Raw genomic sequence first — 21,897 nt, 5'->3', positions numbered from 1 at the left:
ACCCGGGTGCCGCTTCGTCGCGTGAACAGACGCAGCACACTACCGCCACTTAATACAATCACAAGTGGTAATGGAAACAATATCAAATGACGCCCTCGTAACGCCCGCGCAGTGACACCTATTAATGTAAATTATGCTCATAATAGTATTAACCTTTTTTTTGCAATTTTCATTATAAATAAATGAAAAAACGACACTACTAAAAATGTCAAATGTAATTTTGTATTTTTTTGCAAGTTCTATTATAAATAAAGTACTTTTTGACTTACCTTAACTAGCGTTCTCTCTGGCCGCCGGGGCCTTGCTGATTTCCGCCCAATATTAAAAATGTATCTCCTATCTCCAGTTAACGTCGATCTCGTACTGTCCGACATGTCTATCCAATCACTAACCTGCATGCCTACCTCCATCTCTGTCTATTTCAATCTATGGTAGCAATTTTTGGATTAGGATTGGTTATTAACATTGGGCGTTAGTGACATTAGCATCATCCAGCGAAAACTAATCAAACTATTGAAGCAAGTGTCTTTGCAACTGACACTGTATATTTATAGATTCTACATGTTGCCATAAGTCAAAAGCAAACTTTTTTTGTATAATGTCATTTTTGTTTTCAATGTGCGATATATTAATAACTAATAGCAAATTAAAAAGTTTTAAAACTTTTTACAATATTCATCAAACAAAGTTAACTTTGTTCGATAGTAGCACATACTCGTAAGTTACGTAAAACTTTTGACGAGTGAGCACGTGGTCACTAAAGTGTGCGATCGCAATCTAGTGATAGTTGAGGTGCAGCCTGCACTTCCGTTGAACTTGCATTATACGGGGGAAACTTTTTATATTAATTTCTAGTAGGAATTTATTACAAAACTTAACAAAAAGACTTTCTTCCTGTTTTAATGTTAACTTTTTTATGTCACACAATCTTCTCTTCTCGAGAGTTTTAAGCAATATGCTATAAAATAGCAATATTCTGTCTTTGTTATAAACAATTTAATCTGCATTATCGATTCTCCCTATGACGTGATGTGACTTCTTCTGCTTACCGTCAGAGGGATTCTTATGGAAACATTCTTTGTCGTGCAAAAAATTGTGATATACAAATTGTGAATACGTCGTCTTTATGTTTTAAGGCATTAAAGAAATTGATCAAGGAAGGACGTCTTGAAATAACAACTGGTGGCTGGGTGATGCCGGACGAAGCCTGCACTCACATCTATGCTCTCGTCGATCAGTTCATTGAAGGTAAATATAGAAAACACTAATCTTTCGGGACAATACTTAATAATCACAATAATACATAGTTCGCACTTGTCCTCATGGTGACATCTCCATTAAAGTTATCAGAACTGAGTGCAGTATCGCCATCTTGTGATGCCATTATATACTATTAAGTTATTAAAAGTTACATATAAGTTTAAACAATTTAAAACTTTTTCAGGTCACCAGTGGGTCAAAACTAATCTTGGAATATCTCCAAAGACTGGATGGTCTATAGATCCCTTCGGCCACGGACCGACTGTACCCTATTTGTTGGATCAGAGTGGGCTCGAAGGCACTATCATACAACGTATTCACTATGCATGGAAACAATGGCTCGCTCAGCGACAGATTGAGGAGTTTTACTGGATCGCGAGCTGGTCAGAGAAGAAACCTTCTCTGATCGTCCACAACCAGCCCTTCGATATATATTCAATCAAAAGCACTTGTGGGCCCCATCCTGCTGTATGTCTCGGCTTCGACTTTAGGAAAATACCGGGCGAGTATTCGGAATATACCGCGAAGTATGAGGAAATAACCGACCAGAACGTCCATAGCAAGTCCAAGACCCTCATCGAGGAGTACGACCGTATCGGCTCCCTTACTCTTCATAACGTCATCCTAGTACCACTCGGTGACGACTTTCGGTACGAATACAGCCTAGAGTTCGACGCGCAGTACAAGAATTATATGAAAATGTTTACCTACATTAACAAGCATACACATGTTTTCAATGCTGACGTCTCCTTCGGCACACCTTTGGACTACTTCGAAGCGATCAAACAACGTCACACTAATATTCCCTCTCTGAAAGGTGACTTCTTTGTCTACTCGGATATATTTAGCGAGGGTAAACCCGCCTACTGGTCCGGTTATTACACCACCCGCCCCTACTTAAAAATATTAGCTCGTCAATTTGAGAATCAACTACGCTCCGCTGAAATATTGTTCACTCTAGTCTCGAATTACATTAAACAGAACAAAGATAAGAAACTTGCCGCCTCTGAAAAACATCTGGAGAAGTTTTACGAGCAATTGATCACGGCTCGTAGAAATCTCGGTTTGTTCCAACACCACGATGCGATCACCGGTACCTCCAAGTCCAGTGTTATGTACGACTACGGCACTAAACTTTTTACCAGTATCTACCACTGCATTAGATTGCAAGAGATGGCCCTTAATATACTGATGGTGTCCGACCCTGCTTTGCATTCTCAGAGTGTCTTGCAGAGCCAAACTGAGTGGGAGACGTATGGCAAACAACCCAAGCAGCTTCAGGTTTCTCTCACTGATAAGAAGAAGGTGGTGCTCTTCAACTCTCTTACTCACACCCGCACTGAGGTCGTCACCGTTAAATCCAACACTACTAACGTACGAGTCTTCGACACGCGCCTGAAGGAATACGTCCCGTACCAAATCGCACCCAATATAGTCAGCAGCGGCAAGAAGTTTATTATTAGCGAGTCGATTTTCGACTTGACATTCGTGGCCACCCTCCCTCCACTCAGTGCTGTCACCTTCAACTTAGAAGACCATGTCAATGCTTCACACCACTGCGAAATCTTCTGCAACAACTGCAGCGATAAAATAGAAGGAAACGAACGTATCTTCCCTGTGAAGAAAATGATGCCGGGAGACATACAGCTTGAAAATTCGGCAATGAAGCTACTTATAGATAGGAATAATGGATTACTGCGGCAAATTAACCGAAAAGACACGCGTCGTCGTCACGTTGTTGAGATTCAGTTCGGTGCTTATCAGAGCGCACAGCGACACTCAGGAGCGTACCTGTTCATGCCCGACTATGATGCACCCGAGAAGGATGTCCTTCATCCCTATGCTAGTGCGGGAAGTATGCAAGATGAAAACATTATCATAGTGTCCGGCCCTATCGCCACCGACGTCAATACACTCTACTTACCATTCCTTGCACACACATTGCGTCTCCACAACGTTGACGACCGCGACCTTTTAAACGCTATACGCATAGAAAACTTTGTCGACTTTGAAAGCCCTCCCAAGAACCGCGAGACTGAGTTATTTATGCGGGTGCAGACTAACATACAAAATGGCGACATCCCCGAATTTTATACCGATCAGAATGGTTTTCAATATCAGAAGAGGATTAAGGTGAGCAAGCTCGGCATTGAAGGCAACTATTACCCAATCACGACAATGGCGTGGTTACAGGACGAGGAGGCTCGTCTCACACTTCTTACCAATCACGCTCAGGGTGCCTCCGCCTACGAACCCGGTCGCCTCGAGCTCATGTTAGACCGCCGCACGCTCTACGACGACCACCGCGGTATCGGCGAGGGCGTAGTTGACAACAAACCGACATTATTTGAGCACTGGCTGTTATTAGAGCCGACTGGATCAGATCGGCAAAAGCGTGAAGCGCGCGTGTCCGGCGTTGTGGGTGACCATAGTTCCGCATATTATGAGTTGCCGTCACGCGCCGCCACTCGTCGCTCCCGTGCTCTCAACTATCCTCCGGGAGTATTCATAGTAGATGGTAGCGAAGCAGGTGATGTGGAAGTGTCACAGCACCATGCACTCGCCACCGCCTTCCCCCCTGACGTGCATTTGTTGACACTTCGCACAATAGGGGACGCCGCGATCGAGCAGCTCCCGAGTCCTACTGCCCTCATGGTGCTACAGCGCATCGCGCATAACTGTCAGCTCGATGACGCGCGACTAGTTGCACGCTTCTCGCGCCATACAGCGTTAACAGGACTACGAGTGCGAAATCTTACCGCCGTCACCCTAACCGGCCTTTCCACACTCCGCGACCTTGCCGGATTCCACGAAATCGAACTCGCGCCCCTCGAAATCAAAACCTATAGGATCAAGTTCTAAGACGTAGTCTCTCCTCGCGCTTCTCTCGTCTCCGCCTCCCGAACGATACCAATGATTTATATTAATTCCGAACTCGACTCTACCTCAGGACCAAATTGAGACGTTTTGCAAATGTTTCATATTTATTTACAGCTTTGTACCGTCTCTGTCCCGACCACTACCCCGTAGACTCTGTAAACCCCTGCCTTATCCTCATTGTAAATCGATGCTGTGTAATATTCTTAAACCCCAGTTAATTTCTCTGTCCTATACAGTAGATCTTGATCAAAATATTATACTGATTAATGGTAGTAGTGGTTAGGGTATGTTAAGTGGCCACTTCGGTACAGACACGCGAGCGACGACGCGTTGATGCTTACTTAGTTTCGTCTTACGTTACATTACGTTTTGTACATATTTAGTTTCTTTTTAACGCATAGGTAATACGCAATTGATGCGAGGTGCCGGGAGGCGATTATATACCAAATAACGTTAAACATGTGCAGGTTAACTGTCACCGAGGCAGTGTTGTGGTGCCGGTGGTGGGAGGCTGTAGCAGGTCATTAAACTAGCCTAGACTGAAAATATCATTAAATAATAATATAATTTCTTAACAAAGATCGATAATGTTAAAAGAAATAATAAGAAATAGAAGTTAAATTAGTGCGTGAGAAATATTTGACGAACATTTTATTTCAAGATTGTGGGTTCAAATCCCACTTAAAAAAAATGTATTTTAAGCTATGGTGCTGTTATGGTGTTGTTCGGCGAAGTAAGGCAGCCAATTTCATATTAAAATTCTAAAACGATTAATTGTTTGTCTTCTTTTTTTTTAACAAAAATCTATATTTACACCAATTGCCAATACAAATACCGATACCGAACTGAACCGATATACCGCTACCAATACCAATTACAGCGACATTTGAACTCCAGTCCACTCGATGACAGTTGACGCGAACACATTTTACAAAGCTTATTGTTATTTAAAATATTTAATTAATTTCAAGTGCAATTAAAAATTTAATTTTCGGTTGTGTTCTCTATATACATAATTAGGGGTAAGTTTTATACGAAATTTAAGGAACGAGTCCAAGGGTAATGGATAGTGAGATAGAGCTTAGGTGAATGCCCATTGAATGAAGTTTGGGATTTTTGAAGGTGTGTATGTAATATGTATGTCTTTATAATGTAAACTTGCGATTATTGCAAATAATCGTCACGAATTCTGGCTGACTAGAGGTCCCACGAACGCCGACCGCTGTAAGGAGACTTAGTCCAATGTTACGTGTTTACGTAATTACGTAAGGTGCATTAGGGTGACATACGAGTACAGTACGGCCGGCATCAAGAGTCGACCGTACTGCATTTACTAGGTTAACGTTGTGGTTGCCAAAGCTATGAAGTACTGCTGCATTTGCATCTTCAAACCGAATGCACCTCATATGTAACTATGTATTAAATCAATTGAATACTGCTGTCTGTTTAGTATGTGATCGTAGTTAGACATTAAATGGAGGAGGTCGGTCTCGGTACTCGGTCCTCACTAGCAGCGCAGCGTGAAGTGAGCGAGTTCCACCACTAGAAGCGCAATGTTTCGTTAATAGGACGGTGCGGAGAACGGAGTGTCTTAACATCAAGTTCTCTCTGCCTACCTCGCTAGCCCTGTACACACGGCGGCCACCTCACTCTCATAAATAATAACAATGTTCTTTGTAACTAAGATATTCTATTGTTTCATATCTCAATGTCTAAATGTCTAATTAGACAGTATCCGGGGCCGCGCCGCCAACTGCGCTAAATGTTGTGTAATTTATTTGTATATAAACAGATGTACATATTTTGTGTAGTCATTTAGTTTATTTAAAGTTTGTTTTAGTTTATATATTGAGTATGAGGTTTTTACATTGTATACAACTTATTTTGAGTCAATTGCTAGAATTTAGAAGTGCTTGTGATAGTTTTTGTTGCTATAATTGTAATTATACGGTGATATTTCGTGGCGCGGCCATACAAATATTATGTTCGATGATATAAGTAGTTGAAATAAAATGATCTATATAATAAGTGTATTTATTTATTATACATTGACAATAGTCACATAGTCAGTAGTAAAATGTAAGATTTAGTTCATTTATTAAAATATACATTGTGGTAAAAATAACTCTAAGTAATAGGTTATCGTCGCGTCATTTCTTCTTTATGCGGCTCGCGATCCACTCCAGGCCGAGGTGTAAACTGGAAAAAAGATATATTTTTAAATTTGTTTTGTGTGCGCGGTACGTCTCAAAATAATTAAAAAATGTGAAACTTCCCGACTATTAATAAGTTCACTTGTAAATTTATTGAGATAAACAATTCCATATTATGTCTTAAACACAACAAATAGCTACAAAACATATTCAAATTCAATTTTTTTTTCAATTAATTTTAAGTACACGTCTGCTTTATTCGCAAACCAGACAAAGACTGTTAATAAGACAAAGGGAAAAAATTCAAATATAACACTAAAATTAAACTCGAAACTCAAGAAACTCGAAGAAACTGAGGATCATAAGGAACGCAGTATTCATGACAGTGATGCTGAGCAGAAAGCGGAAGCGGATTTACAATTACGTTTGCAATTGGGGGAGAAGACTATATGAAATTATTTAATTTGTATAATTTAAATGGCCGAAGCTGCGAGTATCTGTTAGTATATAATATTTTTAATAAAACTAACAGTAAAATTGATTAAGAGCGAGATGAAACAAAAATTATAATTCAAAATAGTACAAAATGAAACTAACATTTAAATGCAAAATAATATATTATTTTATTGGGATATGTCAGATAATAATCAGATAATTGTTTATTAAACTAAGTATCCTTATATATATATACATTCTTAATTTTTTTACGACGTGGTATGTCGCTTTCTATGAAAGTGTTAATAAGTGATATTTACTACGTGAACCAGAGAAACTATGAAAATACTCCATCGAGCTATACTTAAAATCAAGTAAGATCCATTTAGATTTTAAATTTCGATATTTGTATGATCAGTGTGACAAATCGTGAAGATCAATCTCCAATTGCCATAGTGGAAGCACAAAAAGCAGCATGTCTCACCCCTCGCCCGTGAGAGCGCAGCACGCCTGAATATGCCACGGGTGCCGCTTGACGGACGTCAGCTGCAGCTGCTCCGATATCTCCGCAGCGGACATGGAACCTTTTACATCCTGGAAACAATAATAAATACAAATTATATACACGTAAACGCTCTAAACGTAATCAAATACTCTTGAATTTCGCACAAATATTGCTTAAGCAGCGAGATACAGCTGAACGACTACATTTGGCCCCTTAAAGTGAAATAATAGAAGAATAAAATAGATTGTACGTATTATATTTAAAATTTGATACAATCGGGATCTGAAAAAAGCCACCCACCGAGGATTTCGCACAAAAATTGGAGGTCTCGCTTCGGAGTTTTTTATGAAGTTCAGGCTTAGCTAAGCCAGAGCCCTCACTTGAACTAGCGGCTTTAATATCAAATTTGGTCCCCCGTTTAAGGATAATTATTTTTAACTACAAATGTATAGTTTTTTCCTAAGCAAGTACTACCTATAGATGCTAGCTGCCTAATTTTTAATATACAGAATTTATAATTATTAATATACCTTATAATATTAATTATTAAGAAACTTATTTATTACTTTTGACCTAGTAATTAGGGTCTATTTATTATTCTTTCATATTATCTCCATTTCAATCATTTTCTTCCCCTATTCACTTCCCTTCTCCTTCTACATGCTTAAAATAAATCACATTTCCTTAATATATACTTTCTCACCTTCTGCAAGCTCTACATCTTTCGCTTTTCTCTTTTGGCCTCCATATTCCTTTCCTTTTTATTATTTTATTTCTTTTTTTTCTGTATTAATGATTCCATTACTACAGAAAAAAAAAGAACTTCTTTACCGTTGTATGACAGGCTTTATTGATAAATTTATAAAATTCTAATTCAAATATTTCCATTCAAAATAAAAAGTTACAAGCTTTATTTTTATCACCAGTTCACAAAAGTTAGTGCCTCAGACCTGAGAAGAACCGGCGCAAGAAACTCAGCGGGTTTTATTTTTTTTTAATTTGAACAAATATATATTTAATTATTTGTGACAAAGATACCTTTGAAACAGACTGGAGCGAGCATTTCATTCCCAAGTCGTGTTAACATTAATTTGGTAATAACCTTTAACACACAAGTCTTTTCACAATTTTTTAAAATCGTGATATAGATAATTCTCTGACGTTTTGTGGGATCCTATTGTAAAAGCGTACACATTGTCCCATAAAAGAATTACGGCTTCGATGCAATCGAGTCACAGGTGCACTAAGCATAAGCCTATTTCTGGTATTAATATTATGCACATCCCTAATGCCCTCCTCTATTTCCTAACATACATAACATTTTCAAAAACTATTAGTAGTAGTTTTTTTAGTAGCTGCAGTTGTAGCCAAGGACTCGATATAACATCCAAAGTTCAAATCTGACGTAAGGTTCATGCCAAGAAGCTCAAGATGGTCATCTATCGGCCTCTATCTATGGTACATCTCGGAAACTCCGAGCAAGATCATGAGTTTTGACAAGACTGGCATCGCCCCATTCGGAGATGGCCTGAAGGTTCAGACGATCGACCATGGGCTCTCGACAAGACTGGATTTCTATTTATACATTCCTATTTATTACCTGTTTATTAGCGAATACGAGCAGACAGGCCTTGCTGAGCTCCTCGTGCGAGAGCATCCGGTGCAGCTCCTCTCGGCTGATGGCCAGACGCTGGCGGTCCGTCGAGTCTATCACCATTATTACAAACTGGAATAGTAAATTAATTGTGTTAATAAGAATATCAATGTAAATATATAGAAATTTCATTCATTTATGTTGTGGGTTCAATTCCTATTCACGGAATAGCTCTAATAAGAAGACGAAATGTGGCGTTGAATCCCCTCACTCAACACGCAATGTCTCGCAATTAAGTGATATGCGAGATTCAGCATCGCACTATTAATTATTATCGAGCTATAACTAAAATTAATATATATTTTTTTATATTTTATCGTTGGCTTTTGTATTATGAAATATTTGCTTTCAACAGGAATAGAACCAGATACTTAAATTAAAACTTTGCTAAATATTAAAATATAGGCTAAGTCCCTCCAAGCTATTTTCGAGACATTGCGGAATTCAACGCCACTTTGCTTTGTTACAAGATCTAGAAAATGAAAATAATTAATTCTTCCTAGTCTTCCTTCCTTCCAACTCACAATCTTCGGTCGCTGTCACGGCACGACGGCCTCAATATATACATTTTTAACGTATACTATTTTTAATAATAAAAAGAGCCATAAAACAACCAAAATTATAAAACAAATTTTCAATTCTTTTTTTTAGCTTCACCCGTGTATTCCACGTAACGGAGAATCTGGGAATGTTAAGACTCTTCGTTCTCATTAAAACATTTCCGTGGTAATGTGTTGAGTGGTGAAACTAAACATACCGCTAGAGAGAGGAATATGCATTCCTATGAGTAGATATCGAACCTAGAACCCTGCGCCACGATGGCATAATATATTACATACTTATTAATTGTACCATAAAAAGTTATTTTTAAACAAAATTTTATTAATTCATTAATGAAAGTGTTTTTCAAAACCATGCTTTATTTATTTCAAACTTAAAAATTATAAAAGCTGTCATTTTGATTGAACATTTAATTACAATAGAAGTAAGATATTCACTCATGAAAAGCAAAATTCGCAGATTTTTAATTTAGCAGAACAATAAAAATTTAAATATAGGTATTAGTTGCAAGTGAGGTTTGAACCCACCTCTGCGCTTAATGATCTCAATAAAAGATGACTACACTACACTACTCACTGTCCTCTATATACAAGTATAAAGGTACTCAATAAAGTAATTCCTTCTTGTTTCTTATACTTAGTATAGTAGTTATACAAATATAAATAGTTTATCCAAATGTAGGCATCGACTCAGCATCAGTTATATACATATATTATAATGTATATATATATACATATACAGGATGGAATCGTCAGCACCACTTTAAATGAAACCACAGTTTTAACTATTTTATAATAGCCCAATATAATTCAGAAAAAATAATTCCCAAAAATGAAAAAGTTATTTTTTCAAACAAAATAAATAATAAAATTATAGTTTTAAAATAAAACGCCATTTGTAAAGTATAACATAAGCACGCACACACCTGTCAAAGCGGCAACGTCGCATACGTATGTGTGCGTGACACGAAATACAGGTATGGATAAAAACCGTAAATTGAAAAAAAAATCCTACGTCGAAACTGTTGAGGTACCTTGATTAATTTCTTTACTTTTGGGTTTGAAATATTTTAACCTATATGCAGTTTCAGTAAAAGGAGCACTGCCTCTTCCACTCTGTATATATATTTTCTAGGTGTTCATAAACAATTATCATATTGTAGTTATATAAGGAACAAATATAGAAAACTCAAATTTGCTTTAATCTTTAAATTATTGACAATCCACATATATGCAATGCAATTGAGGCCAGTTCTCACAAATGTTTCATTCGCTGAGGCATTCAATCAGATCATAATTTAAATGACCTATGAGGGCCGTTAACCAAAATTTAAAGTCTATTATGGATGTGCTGGTAATAATGACAACAAAGGTGTGATGTCTACAGAGAATATAAGAACATTTTCTTTCTCATTCTGTTTGTAAATAACTATAATTTTGGTTATATTTAGTTTTTTCAAGCTTAACTCTATTCCACATATAGCAGAGTAGGCAGAGAAGGTGTCAAAATAATTTGTGTCATATTATTAGCCTGAATTTGATTGAAACATTGAATGTTGAGTAAAGGGACTCAACACCATTCAACAGAGGGGAATTTAAGAAAATAATTCTGCCGAGTGGGGATTGATCTACGACCATTGCATTTATAATCCAGACAGTCACACTGCATCTCAATGACCTTAATTATATTAAAATGAACATGCATATTAATTGAACAACAGAAGTCATTGTGATAAATACTATTAAAAACAATTAAAGTATCTTAGAAAGAAAAATCAATAAAGTGAAATAATTTTGTTATTATAAGTTTCCTTTTGTTCACTTATAAGGATAAGTTTATTATTTTTTATTTATAATAACCTTCACTTTGCTAAGGAAATAAAAGTACTGTCAATATCAGCATAGAACCTATTGCACACATTATGTTAAACATTTACATTATAACAAATAAATAAATTTTAGTTTGCTACTTTCACATTAATACTATGCACAGCATTATATAATGACTTATATAATTGTGTTATACATAAATGTTTCATTATCTTGTTACAGTAATTATATAAGTTAGTATTTAACTACTCACTTCACTATTAGTGTAATAAGTGGTCCAAGCTGAACGTAGGCTCTGTTGTCCTCCGAGGTCCCACATCACAAAGTGAAGGTTCCTCCACACTACTTCCTCCACATTGGATCCAATGGTTGGCCTAGTGTGAACAGCTTCTCCGAGCAGTAGCTGGTACAATATTGTAGTTTTACCAGCATTGTCCAAGCCCACTAACACTAATTTGTGTTCTGTAAATTGTCATAAAAACAATTTTTAGCTCAATTTGTTAAAGTAATTAATATTAAAATAATGAACCTCATAAGAATGTCAGGAGTACATCTCGCTATCTTATCGCGAGCGACACTTTTTATGACCTTTAATATTTATAATAAAGATGTCACATTCTTACCTTCATTTCCGAAGAGGCTCCATATTTTTGATATGAGCAATCCCATTGTGTAGATTTATAATTATAAACATATATACACGGCAATTAATTTATAATGAACATCGTTTAAACGAATAAAATTCAAGTTTCTAAAGCTAATATCTAAATATATTCACAACGCTAAAGTGTTCTTCACACTTTACATTTGCTGTCATAATTGGAGTGTTTTAAATGGATAAATATCAGAAAATAAGTTACGCGTCGCCTTATTTCTTTAGGATTGAAACACAGCCTTATACGCCGTAGCGTACACTTGTTGAGAAGTGGGTCAGAATGAAATATTGAAGCGTCGACACTAATCTAATTAATACAAAATGTATGTTGTAAATAACTGAGAAAATGAAGTCAGTCACAACATATTAAGTACACGTATGGTAATGTAACAAAGCACGAGGCGCGGCTAGTATATGTTCATATATGTTCCTCAAGTTATATAGGACATATTGTCTATTGTACAGCTACACGCCTACACGCCTACACGCCTACACGAGACATGAGCAGTGAGCAGTGAGCAGTGAGCAGTGAGCTACAGTACACGTACAGTAACAAGTAACAGATTACACATCACGTCTGTCACGACCACAGACTATACATATACAACAGTCGACCATATAAATTATTGGTATTGTCTTCTGTCGCTGATGCTGTACTAATAACTAAGTATGTACTTTAAAATTAAAGTATCAAGTAAGTACTGCATCGCAAGATAAAAATAACAACTTGACATGGTGTACGCCTTTTTGAAAAATCTAATCTTCCAAAGATTATATCAATTTAAATGAAACAAAATACGTACTATAAAATATTTATTTACAGCATGCTAAATATACTCATACTGTAGGTATGTTTTTTAAAACGTAGGGGAAAATAAATTAAAGTTATATAACTATTTTACATGTGTAGCATATAATGATTTATTCAAAGCAGAATAAAATCACAAATTATTGGACTGAGCCACACCAACTTTTTTGTTATAAACAAACAATAATACAACATATTTAAAAACAACATATTTAAAAAATAGCTAACTCGGGAATAAGCAATCTGTCATTGTGTATCAATTTTAAATATGTTTTTCGACAAAATTGCTACTAATAAAAGAGCAATTACAACTGTTTTATTGAATTGGCTAAACGTTTAGTTTTCAATGTTTTATGTTGTATGTAAAATTATTATTTGTATGATAATAATGGGAAAGAATAAATTATATGATGGTAAACACCACCGACATTTCAAGTTTTAGGATTTTCCAATGTCAAATCTATAGACATAGAACCAATCATATTAAGTAAATTTTGAATAAGTACTTAATTATATTATTTTCTTTTTTTGTAATCTATATATATAAAAGGACTTGTCCTCACTGACTGAGGTAAGACGCACGCACAGCCGTAACCGCTGTCCGTAGAAACGCGAAATTTGGACAGATGTTTACTTTCGTAATCTGGACATCCACTAAGAAGGGATTTTGAAAAATTTTAACCCAAAAGGGGTGAAATAAGGGTTCAAAGTTTGTATGAAAAATTTTTTAATCGGCATCGATTTTTATAAAATTTGAAATTTAGATTTTTAAAAGTATTTAATTGAATACGTGTTTCATCGTTTTCTAGAATTCTTCCTCTAAGGGTGCAAATAAGAGGTTGAAAGTTTGTATGGAAAAATCTTTAAAACGCCACCGATTATTATAAAATTTTAAATTTGAACTCTTAAAAATATTTAATTGAACATGTGTTTCATGGTTTTCCAGAATTCACCCCCTAAGGGTGCAAATAAGGGGTTGAAACTTTCTATGGAAAAATCTTTAAATCGCCACCGATTTTTATAAAATTTGAAATTTAGACTCTCAAAAATATTTCATTCAACACATATTTCGTGGTTTATTAGAATTCACTCCTAAATAAGCGAGCGAAGCTGCGCGCGTTCGCTAGTTATCTATATATACATATACTTAAATAAAATTGCTTAAAGACTTTTACTGTAGTTTCGATATAGCACTGATGCTGGTGGTTGGTATGACTCGTTCTTGATCTATCATCTAATTTTATGTATAAAAATTGGTAAATAAGTTATTGATTTATGAAATACCTTCTATCCTTTACGATTTTTAGATCTTTTGGTAAATTAGAAATGGATACGTAATGTTATAATTTCCATTGGTGCAAAATTATCTTTATTGAGAACGTGTACCTCGATACCTTTGCTCGTTCCCACTAAGTTAGTTAGGTAAGCTGCTTTGATGTTATGAAATACTTTCTTTAATATAATTTCTTTGCCACCACAATGTAAGTTTACATCAGGATCGACGGAGCAGGAGTAGCTTTGTCTGTGCAGTGTCATAAGAGCTGTCTTCGGAGAAAATTTAGAGATATTATTAAACAGCACCCTGTAGTTGAGAATTGTCACATCGCAAGGCAATTTTGTTTTGACTAAAGGAAAAAAGGCATAATGACAATTGTTACTTCTAACTATATAATACACGTCTAATTGATAGTTAAGAGTATTGGCCAAATATATTGCAGATAAGGTCGGTAATCTTAAATTACTTTTAGAAGTGGTTCGAGTTTGCTGAATCTTTGGTTCTTTAAAAGTTTCTAATAGAATGTAATGAGTTTGATGCGTTATGCTACTTTCTGCTATACCTTCGCCATGGCCGCGTCGGTCGTCGCGGGCAAAACGACTATCTAACAAAATCACTAGTTGGCCTTCTTGCAGTGACGTTACTCCCTGAGCGTGATCTGTGACTATAGTCAAACGATTCCTATCATCTTCTATGAAAGCCATACTTGTCATTGGAAACACATTAGACTCGATGGGTCGACTAAAATTGACTGTTCGGTGGGAGTACTGAAAGCCATTGTTGTCAGTGAATAATTCCGGTGAATTACCATTATTAATATCCGTTGTGATAGACATACATAATAGGTCTTCTAGGTTTCGGCTCTCAGGAAAACTTTCTAAATCTAATTTAGTTTCTAATTTTATAGCATTAGAAAGAGGATTATCGATGAGGTGAAATATTTTGACGCTATGATGAAGGAATTTACTATAAATAGATACCAGTTCTGTTGTAAGTTTGCCAGATATTATCACGGTTACCTTTAATGTTGGATTTATTCTATATTTTGAAAAGACATCGTCCAGGTGTCGAGAAGTTTCATTAGTAGTTGCGTTACATAAAAACATTATAGCAGAATTGATACGTGAGTTTTTATACGCGCCAAAATCTATAAAAACCTTTCTATCACTATTTGTTATTTTTTCAGTGACAGTTTTTAGTAGTCCAGTGCACTCATCAAATGTTAGGCGATGTCTGTAATTTTCAAGTTGTATATCACCTTTATCCAAGGCATGAATGCTGAAAGGTAACTCTGACCCATCCTCTGAATTATCACTTACACATTTTATGCAATAAACTGCAGATACACTTTGTATGGCGTTATCTCTTTTTTTTATTTTGAAAAGCTGAAATGACATCGGAGGAATAACGACGAGGAAATAAACTTTAAAATATTGTCTGGAAATTTTTATTTTACCTTCGGCGGTATATTTCCAAATGGGATTAAGTTGCATTTCTATTTCTTTTTTATTATAATCTAGTATACGTAAATTGGTGTGCCTGGTTAAAAGTTCTACTGCTTCAGTTCTTTTATGGTTGAGAGAGTTAAAAATATATATTTGGTCACCTGAAGTAACGGGTTTGAATGAAGATATCATCTCCCCATCTCTATAGATATACTTTTCGAGATAGCTTTCATTAAGTCCTGGTTTGGACGTGAGTAAACTTATGGATATTTCTTGGATATACCAACAGTCTTTTACTGTTTTCAAAATTTCGTCTTGGACATATCTCGACGCTTTCGCTGTCAATGTCCCACTGCCGATATTGCGATCTTGCAGTCGGGCAACTATTTCGCGAGCATTTGCAAATTTTTTTAATAAACTGGAAGTATTATATTCTTTAAATACGTTAAAGTTAAGAGCTATTGAAAACAAAATTTCAGTACTTCGTAGAGTAGACTGTATGCGTCTTACTAAAATCTTAAGCATTGGACTAGCAATAAATTGTCCAATCCAGTAGGTGGGTTTCCCACTGCGAATGTCAGCAAAACTGTAAAAATCACCCATTACAGTTGGAAATACCTTATGGTTTGTTAATACGCTTTTAAAGTAGTCTTTAGCCGTACCAAAGCTAATGGTAGCTTTGTAAATGTCTTGATTAACATTAACAAATTCTGATATTTTATGATAATTATTATATTGGTAATCGAACTCCGCTTGATATTCGTACGAAAATTGATCACCAATGGGTGCTATAATGACATTATGGGACGTTGTAGTTCCAGTTTTTGAGTATTGTTCAAGTAGCTTCTCTGATTTTTCTTTAACATTGAATGTATTGATTTGTATATTATTATTTATGTTGGCGAAATTAAACTCTATGTTGCAGACGTCACTTTTCGGACCGCAGGCTTGGAACCCACCTGAATTAAATTGTAAATAATGTGCTAGAACCGAATGCCTTGGGTAGCGCTCGTTGCCTATTTTATGTAAAGCTTTATTAAGGTTAGTCTCGCTGTTTTTATTACTATCCCAATTCTGAACCCAAACAAAATCTGTATATTGGTACTCAGTGAGGTATTGCTGCCAAGAAAAATGCAAATTTGTGAACACTAGGTGTGATATTCCAGCGGAAGAGAGCAAATAAGTAAAAGTGGGACTGTGCGTCACGCTCGTTGTCACCCATCCGATGTCTGGAGTGCAGTTCAGGTGACGTTGCAGCCATTGATGCCCTGAAAAAAAGTATAATATTGTAAATTTCAATATTTACTTTTTCTATTATGCAAAAAATCTTAATACACTTACTCATTGTGACTTGAAAATGGTTTAATCGGATAAGATGTAGCTTTTCTATTATGCATATTGTATTTATATGCATAAAATTTTTGTAATTACCTTCGATTAGTTGATGGATAATACCGAACAAATGAGAAGTGGACTCTGCTGTTTCAACCCATCCTCCAGTGGTAATTTCTAGCCTCCCTTCATTGACAAGACGATGAAGAGCCTTGAAACAAAGTAAGCTTATTACAAAAACAAATAAATTACTTAAATCTATTTTTAACAAAAATAACCGACTTCCACCGATCCCATAATCAGAACCGAACCAAACACTCATCAAACTACCCGTGTATCCGGTCCAATAAAAAAATAATAATCCAAATCTCATCTCTATATAAAATCGAAAGGTCACTGTCACTCACTCATCACGAAATATCAAAAACTACCAGAGCTGTTTTGTGGTTGATAGTACCTATGTATGAATGTGCGTTAAGATGGAATTTTACTAATTTCGATCTGTAAGGATGTAGCTTTGGAGGAAATAGAGTATGTTAAACTTCGTTACTACAAGTAACGGAGGCCCTGCGCCACGACGCGACAGGGCGACGCCAGCGTTTCGGGAATATTATTTATTAATATGTTTTTTCGCTCTGGCACCAAGACAAAAGCCCAACGCTGAGTTCCGCCACTCAACACGCAATAGTAGTGCCTTCATGGCCACGAAGTATCTTAAAATTAGGTTCCCATATTCCCTCTGCATACCTTGCTATGTGAGGGATGGGTTCTAACATATGGTGAAAGTAAAAATGAATAATTTATTACTATTTTGCAAAGTGCTCTAAGAAAAAAATAACGTTCATATATGTATTTACAAAAAATACTGAACCTATCTTAAATAAAAACGTAGGTCGCATTTTTTTAAACCAATAAAAATGATACGCTTATAAGAATTACGCTAATATGGTACCAAAGGATATTTCATACCCTCACACCCTCACACCCTCACACCCTCCACAGATATATTGCAATGTTCACATTCAGACACATACCGCTCGAGTCTTCTTGCGCGCATTCTTCCACCAGTAAGCTAAATGTGACACCTCATTCCAAGAAAAAGTTAAATTTGAATAAAAATTTAGTTTCTTCACGATATTCGATATGATGCTGCTCACTGTTTCGTTGTGTAAACTTTCAAACGATGTTTTCCAAATCGAGTGTATATTCGTTCTGGGTATTAATATGACCTAAAATAAAAAAAAGAATATTATTAAAATGTTAACTTACCTAGTAGGGTGATTTGACCAACTCAGGTCGGTTATTTGGAACAAAAATGTTATAAAAGTTAAACGTTATTTCTTTTGTACGGACTGAAATGCGAAATTACACAGCAATTATACCTTATCGGAAAACCTATTTGTACGGCAAGTGTCATACATTTTTTACCGACTCTAAAACAAAAGGAGATTCTCAATTCGTCGGAATTCTATTTTTTTAATGTATGTTCAGCGATTATTCGAAGACGTCTGAACCGATTTGGATAATTATTTTTTGTTTGAAATGTATTCCTCACAGGTGGGTCCATGGTGACTATCAAGATCTGTTGATGGGACCCTGGAGAAATCAAGTGAAAATTTTAAATTTTATAGGCACACTTAGAAGGATTTGAGTGTTTTTTGTAAAGACTCGTGTGTTTGCTTTCAGGAATCGCCATTTGATGCATTTCTTTTTAACCAACTTCAAAAAAGAGGATGTTCCCATTTTCAACCGAATATAGAAAGGAAAAAATTCTCATTTCGCGGGAATATTTTTTATGTATGTTCTTGTCCGAATGCCAAATTAAGATTAAGAAGCTACTATGTAATAAATTAAAATCTTTTTTAGAAAAAGCTTTTATTTAAACGATTTGAAAAGGAGGAATTTTTTTTTTCTTTTAAATTTTAACTATGAACACATAACCTCATTATACACAATTTATGTAATCATAAAAGCTTGTCGCGCGATTTACTCGTGTAAATAAACCAGTACTAATTTAATTATATAAAATCTGTAAAAAGTTTAAAATTTTAAAGTTTTAATTAAATTTAATATTGATTACCGCGACGGCGCGATGGATGGTCCACCATATTGGATTAAGAATGACGTCACATTATTTTTAGAGTTACAGTCAACGACCCATTTCATTTAATATGTATATTGTAGAAGTGGACTAACGCCCGCTGTTAATAATCAATCCTAATCCATAAATTGCAACCATAGATTGAAATATCAATCCATTTTTTGAGTTTAGCTTGCCAATAACCTATCGAGGTACTTCATTTTCATTGGCATGCAGGTTAGAGATTGGATAGATATGTCGAACAATCCAAGATTGACGTTAACTGGAGATAGGAGATACATTATTAACATCGGGCGTAAATAGATACTCGGCTATCTTCGATATCCTCCATATTGGACTTAGAATGACATCACATTATTTTTCGAGTAGCTTTCAACGAGCGCTTTCATTTGATAACCATATTGTAGAAGTACATTAAAAATAGTTATTTCGCCATCTTGTATGGTCCGCCATTTTTTATTTAGAATGACGTCACATATTTTATCGTGCATTGTCATCCAAACTAAACGTGTATACAAAATTTCAGCTCAATCGGTTGAAGATATCTACTTCAAAATTGAGCTCTAATTTTACCCGAACATACATTGCAAGTTAAATAAAAGCTTTTAATAATAGTACATCCACTACGTATTCGGTCGAGAAGCATCCTTTTAAAGTCTAGCCATCACCTAAAATCATAAAATAAATTATTTTTTTAACAAAAAACAAACCGACTTCACTTTTGTTAAGCAACTATTTTATACTTTTTAGTTTATTGTTTGAATTCGGTTTGTTTTTTGTCAAAAATTTATTTATATAAAAAAAATGTCGATGACATTTGATTATTTATTCTTAAGCTTAAAAAAAGAGTTATTTAAGTGCTAAAATGCAAATGCATTTTATTTAATAATTCGGTAAAAAGCCGAAAAAAGAAATAATTTTGTAAGTAAGCCCATTTCAGAAATTATAAATTTTCGACCCTCAGTTGATAGAACTTTCTGATCCAAATAACCAGCCCTTGAAGGAATTGGTCGAACTACCAGTACCAGTCACCCTCTTATATTTAAAACGTGTCCATTTCTGCAACCTCCTTATGGCACAATATACAAGTAGGTATGAAAACTGACAAACCTGTATGTCTGTTTGGGAAAATACTTCAACAAAATATATGTACTTGCTTTCAACGGAGGCCATTTAGGGTTTCTCATGAGAGCTTCATAACGACTTTCATACATAATATTCCAAAATTGTTTTTGAGTCATCCATTGCGGCTGTAGAAGAAGGATAGTTTTGAAATAAAGAAAATTATGACCGTCGTGGCGCAGCAGCACAACGCCCAACCGCAAACGCTTTCGATTTCCATTTTGGTGAACTAATTATTTTCATTTCCTCTGGTAATTACTACCCCCTACCTACCCTGCTATTTGCGGGACACGGTGTGTAGTAATACTTTCAACAACTACTTACCTCAATATCAAATCCGGCAAATATCTTCTCCGTTTCTATGTCAGCTGCCGCCTCCTTTAACACGGGACATGTGCTAGTAGTAGTAGTCTTCTCGGTTACCATCTGCACTTGCGTGACACACACACCACACACGTCTGGAGCCGGTTTAGTTAAATTGAGTGCTCGCTCATCTTCAACTTGAACTGTTCGTACGTGCGGTTGTATGTCACTAGGTATTAAAACAATATCATTATCATCAGAGGTGTGGTTCGTCTTCGACGTGTTAGATGTGTTTCCTAAACCGTGTTGATTATAATCATCAAAAAGAAAGTTATGATCTCTATTTTGCAAGACGTTGGCGGCGGCTCCTCTCGCTGCCCTCAACTCATACGGTTGCACATTTTCTGTTTTACCCATACTCATCCTGGACACCAGCGTCCTGCCCTTCCCAGTGTCAATGGAGGACATCTTGTGTACGACTGAATTGGCTTGGCTATGTCCAGGATAAAATTCCTGAGACATCGCATGTGAGATTTTTCCCCAACTTCCCCCGCCATTATCGCTGATTGGTCTTTGCACCATCTTTGACTGACTTCTCACCATTTTTCTTAGAGCTGTAAAGTAATTATCTATATTAATAACTTAGAAATTTCAAATATGATAGGTAGCGCTGGGCAAAATGACCATTTCTTAAAATCTACGCAAACAAAGTTGAGACATTAACGTTCTTATATAAACTTGTTATAATTCAATTAATTCTAAGCGATTACTTTTTTCATAGCAGGCACATTGCGAGAGTAACGTGGCAATTAAAAGAATCTTATCATATTTTAATACAGCACTAATGATCATCTTCACCATTGTCACTGTACTCACTTCACTCACGGAACACAATCTGTCGTAAGAGCGCCGGGTGTTAATGTTTGGAGAACAAAAGTCAACAAAAAAGTACAAACTACGTAGTATCCTGCTTTGTATACACTTAGGCTAATGTTTTGAGTCGATCTTCCGCAAACAATATTATGTGCTCGTTTACCTACTTCACTCCAATCATGGAATGCAACATGCTCAGGAGTGGAGGAGTGGAGGAGTGGACAGGGGGAGAGAGTTTTTGTATGTTCAGGAACGATAATTGCAATCTCTCATCTCAGTGATAGAGTTAAAGCAGTTTTTATAATGAATAATTAATGGTTACATCAGAGTTAGGTAACACCCAGCTTTTGTCTTTTTAATTTTTTTTAGTCTTAAAAAGGTACATATTTACATCTTTCAAAAAAATATATACTTCTTTAAAAAAAGAATGAAAAATGTAACGTATTTTTGAACTCGCGACAAACGACAGTTATTGCTAAAAAACCAAAATACTTATTCATTATTCGATAATATTAAAAGTTGGACGTCATGTTATAAGCCATCGCTGTAATGAATGCATGCGCAGTGTGAATAGCGTATCGTCGTACCTACCGCCGTATATTATAGAGGCGGCGGGACATGCGCCGTGGGGTCGCTGCTTCATCCCCGTGGTCGGGGCAGGGGTCGGGGCAGGGGTCGGGGCAGGGGTCGGGCGTATCGATCGAC

General features: G+C 35.9%; 3 protein-coding genes across 4 annotated transcripts in view; 1 reads left to right on the top strand and 2 right to left on the bottom strand.

The window, feature by feature from the left end:
- The window catches only part of alpha-Man-IIb (alpha-Mannosidase class II b), a 42,579-nt gene extending 36,414 nt beyond the window's left edge, over positions 1-6,165 (top strand). For both annotated transcript variants that reach the window (XM_085206671.1, XM_085206672.1), the window contains exons 7-8: positions 1,137-1,248; positions 1,445-6,165. In XM_085206671.1, coding sequence (XP_085062797.1) covers positions 1,137-1,248; positions 1,445-4,122 — 2,790 coding nt within the window. In that variant the 3' untranslated portion in view covers positions 4,123-6,165. The remainder of the gene's footprint in view (positions 1-1,136; positions 1,249-1,444) is intronic.
- On the bottom strand, positions 6,163-12,423 carry Arl5 (ADP-ribosylation factor-like 5). The gene is made up of 5 exons (XM_085206710.1): positions 11,901-12,423; positions 11,531-11,739; positions 8,834-8,959; positions 7,213-7,322; positions 6,163-6,339 (listed from the first exon to the last, which is right to left on the bottom strand). The coding sequence occupies exons 1-5, from the start codon at positions 11,944-11,946 to the stop codon at positions 6,291-6,293; spliced, it is 540 nt and encodes a 179-aa protein (XP_085062836.1). The 5' UTR covers positions 11,947-12,423; the 3' UTR covers positions 6,163-6,290.
- Positions 12,002-21,835, bottom strand: LOC146526761 (alpha-mannosidase 2-like). The gene is made up of 6 exons (XM_085206132.1): positions 21,784-21,835; positions 20,341-20,960; positions 20,052-20,144; positions 17,828-18,022; positions 16,893-17,004; positions 12,002-16,729 (listed from the first exon to the last, which is right to left on the bottom strand). The coding sequence occupies exons 1-6, from the start codon at positions 21,833-21,835 to the stop codon at positions 14,061-14,063; spliced, it is 3,741 nt and encodes a 1,246-aa protein (XP_085062258.1). The 3' UTR covers positions 12,002-14,060.
- Between the last annotated feature and the right edge of the window lie 62 nt (positions 21,836-21,897).

Source organism: Heliconius melpomene, chromosome 21, assembly GCF_056956725.1.
Source record: "Heliconius melpomene rosina isolate 202511_hmr_F chromosome 21, ASM5695672v1, whole genome shotgun sequence".
Classification (NCBI taxonomy): domain Eukaryota; kingdom Metazoa; phylum Arthropoda; class Insecta; order Lepidoptera; family Nymphalidae; genus Heliconius; species Heliconius melpomene.
The sequence above is the reverse complement of the archived record's forward strand: the minus strand, read 5'-3'. Positions and strand labels throughout refer to the sequence as shown.

What these genes read in the sequence shown, in the direction of transcription:
- LOC146526761 (XM_085206132.1), bottom strand. Translation starts at nt 21,835, where the DNA reads ATGAAGCAGCGACCCCACGGCGCATGTCCCGCCGCCTCTATAATATAC. An exon ending in CGCGCAAGAAGACTCGAGCG is followed by an intron (nt 17,005 to 17,827) that starts GTATGTGTCTGA and finishes CTTTGTTTCAAG; the next exon opens with GCTCTTCATCGTCTTGTCAA. An exon ending in TATCCATCAACTAATCGAAG is followed by an intron (nt 16,730 to 16,892) that starts GTAATTACAAAA and finishes ACTTTTTTTCAG; the next exon opens with GGCATCAATGGCTGCAACGT.
- Arl5 (XM_085206710.1), bottom strand. Translation starts at nt 11,946, where the DNA reads ATGGGATTGCTCATATCAAAAATATGGAGCCTCTTCGGAAATGAAG. An exon ending in GAGCCTCTTCGGAAATGAAG is followed by an intron (nt 11,740 to 11,900) that starts GTAAGAATGTGA and finishes GACAATTTACAG; the next exon opens with AACACAAATTAGTGTTAGTG. An exon ending in TGCGCTCTCACGGGCGAGGG is followed by an intron (nt 6,340 to 7,212) that starts GTGAGACATGCT and finishes TCTTTTTTCCAG; the next exon opens with TTTACACCTCGGCCTGGAGT.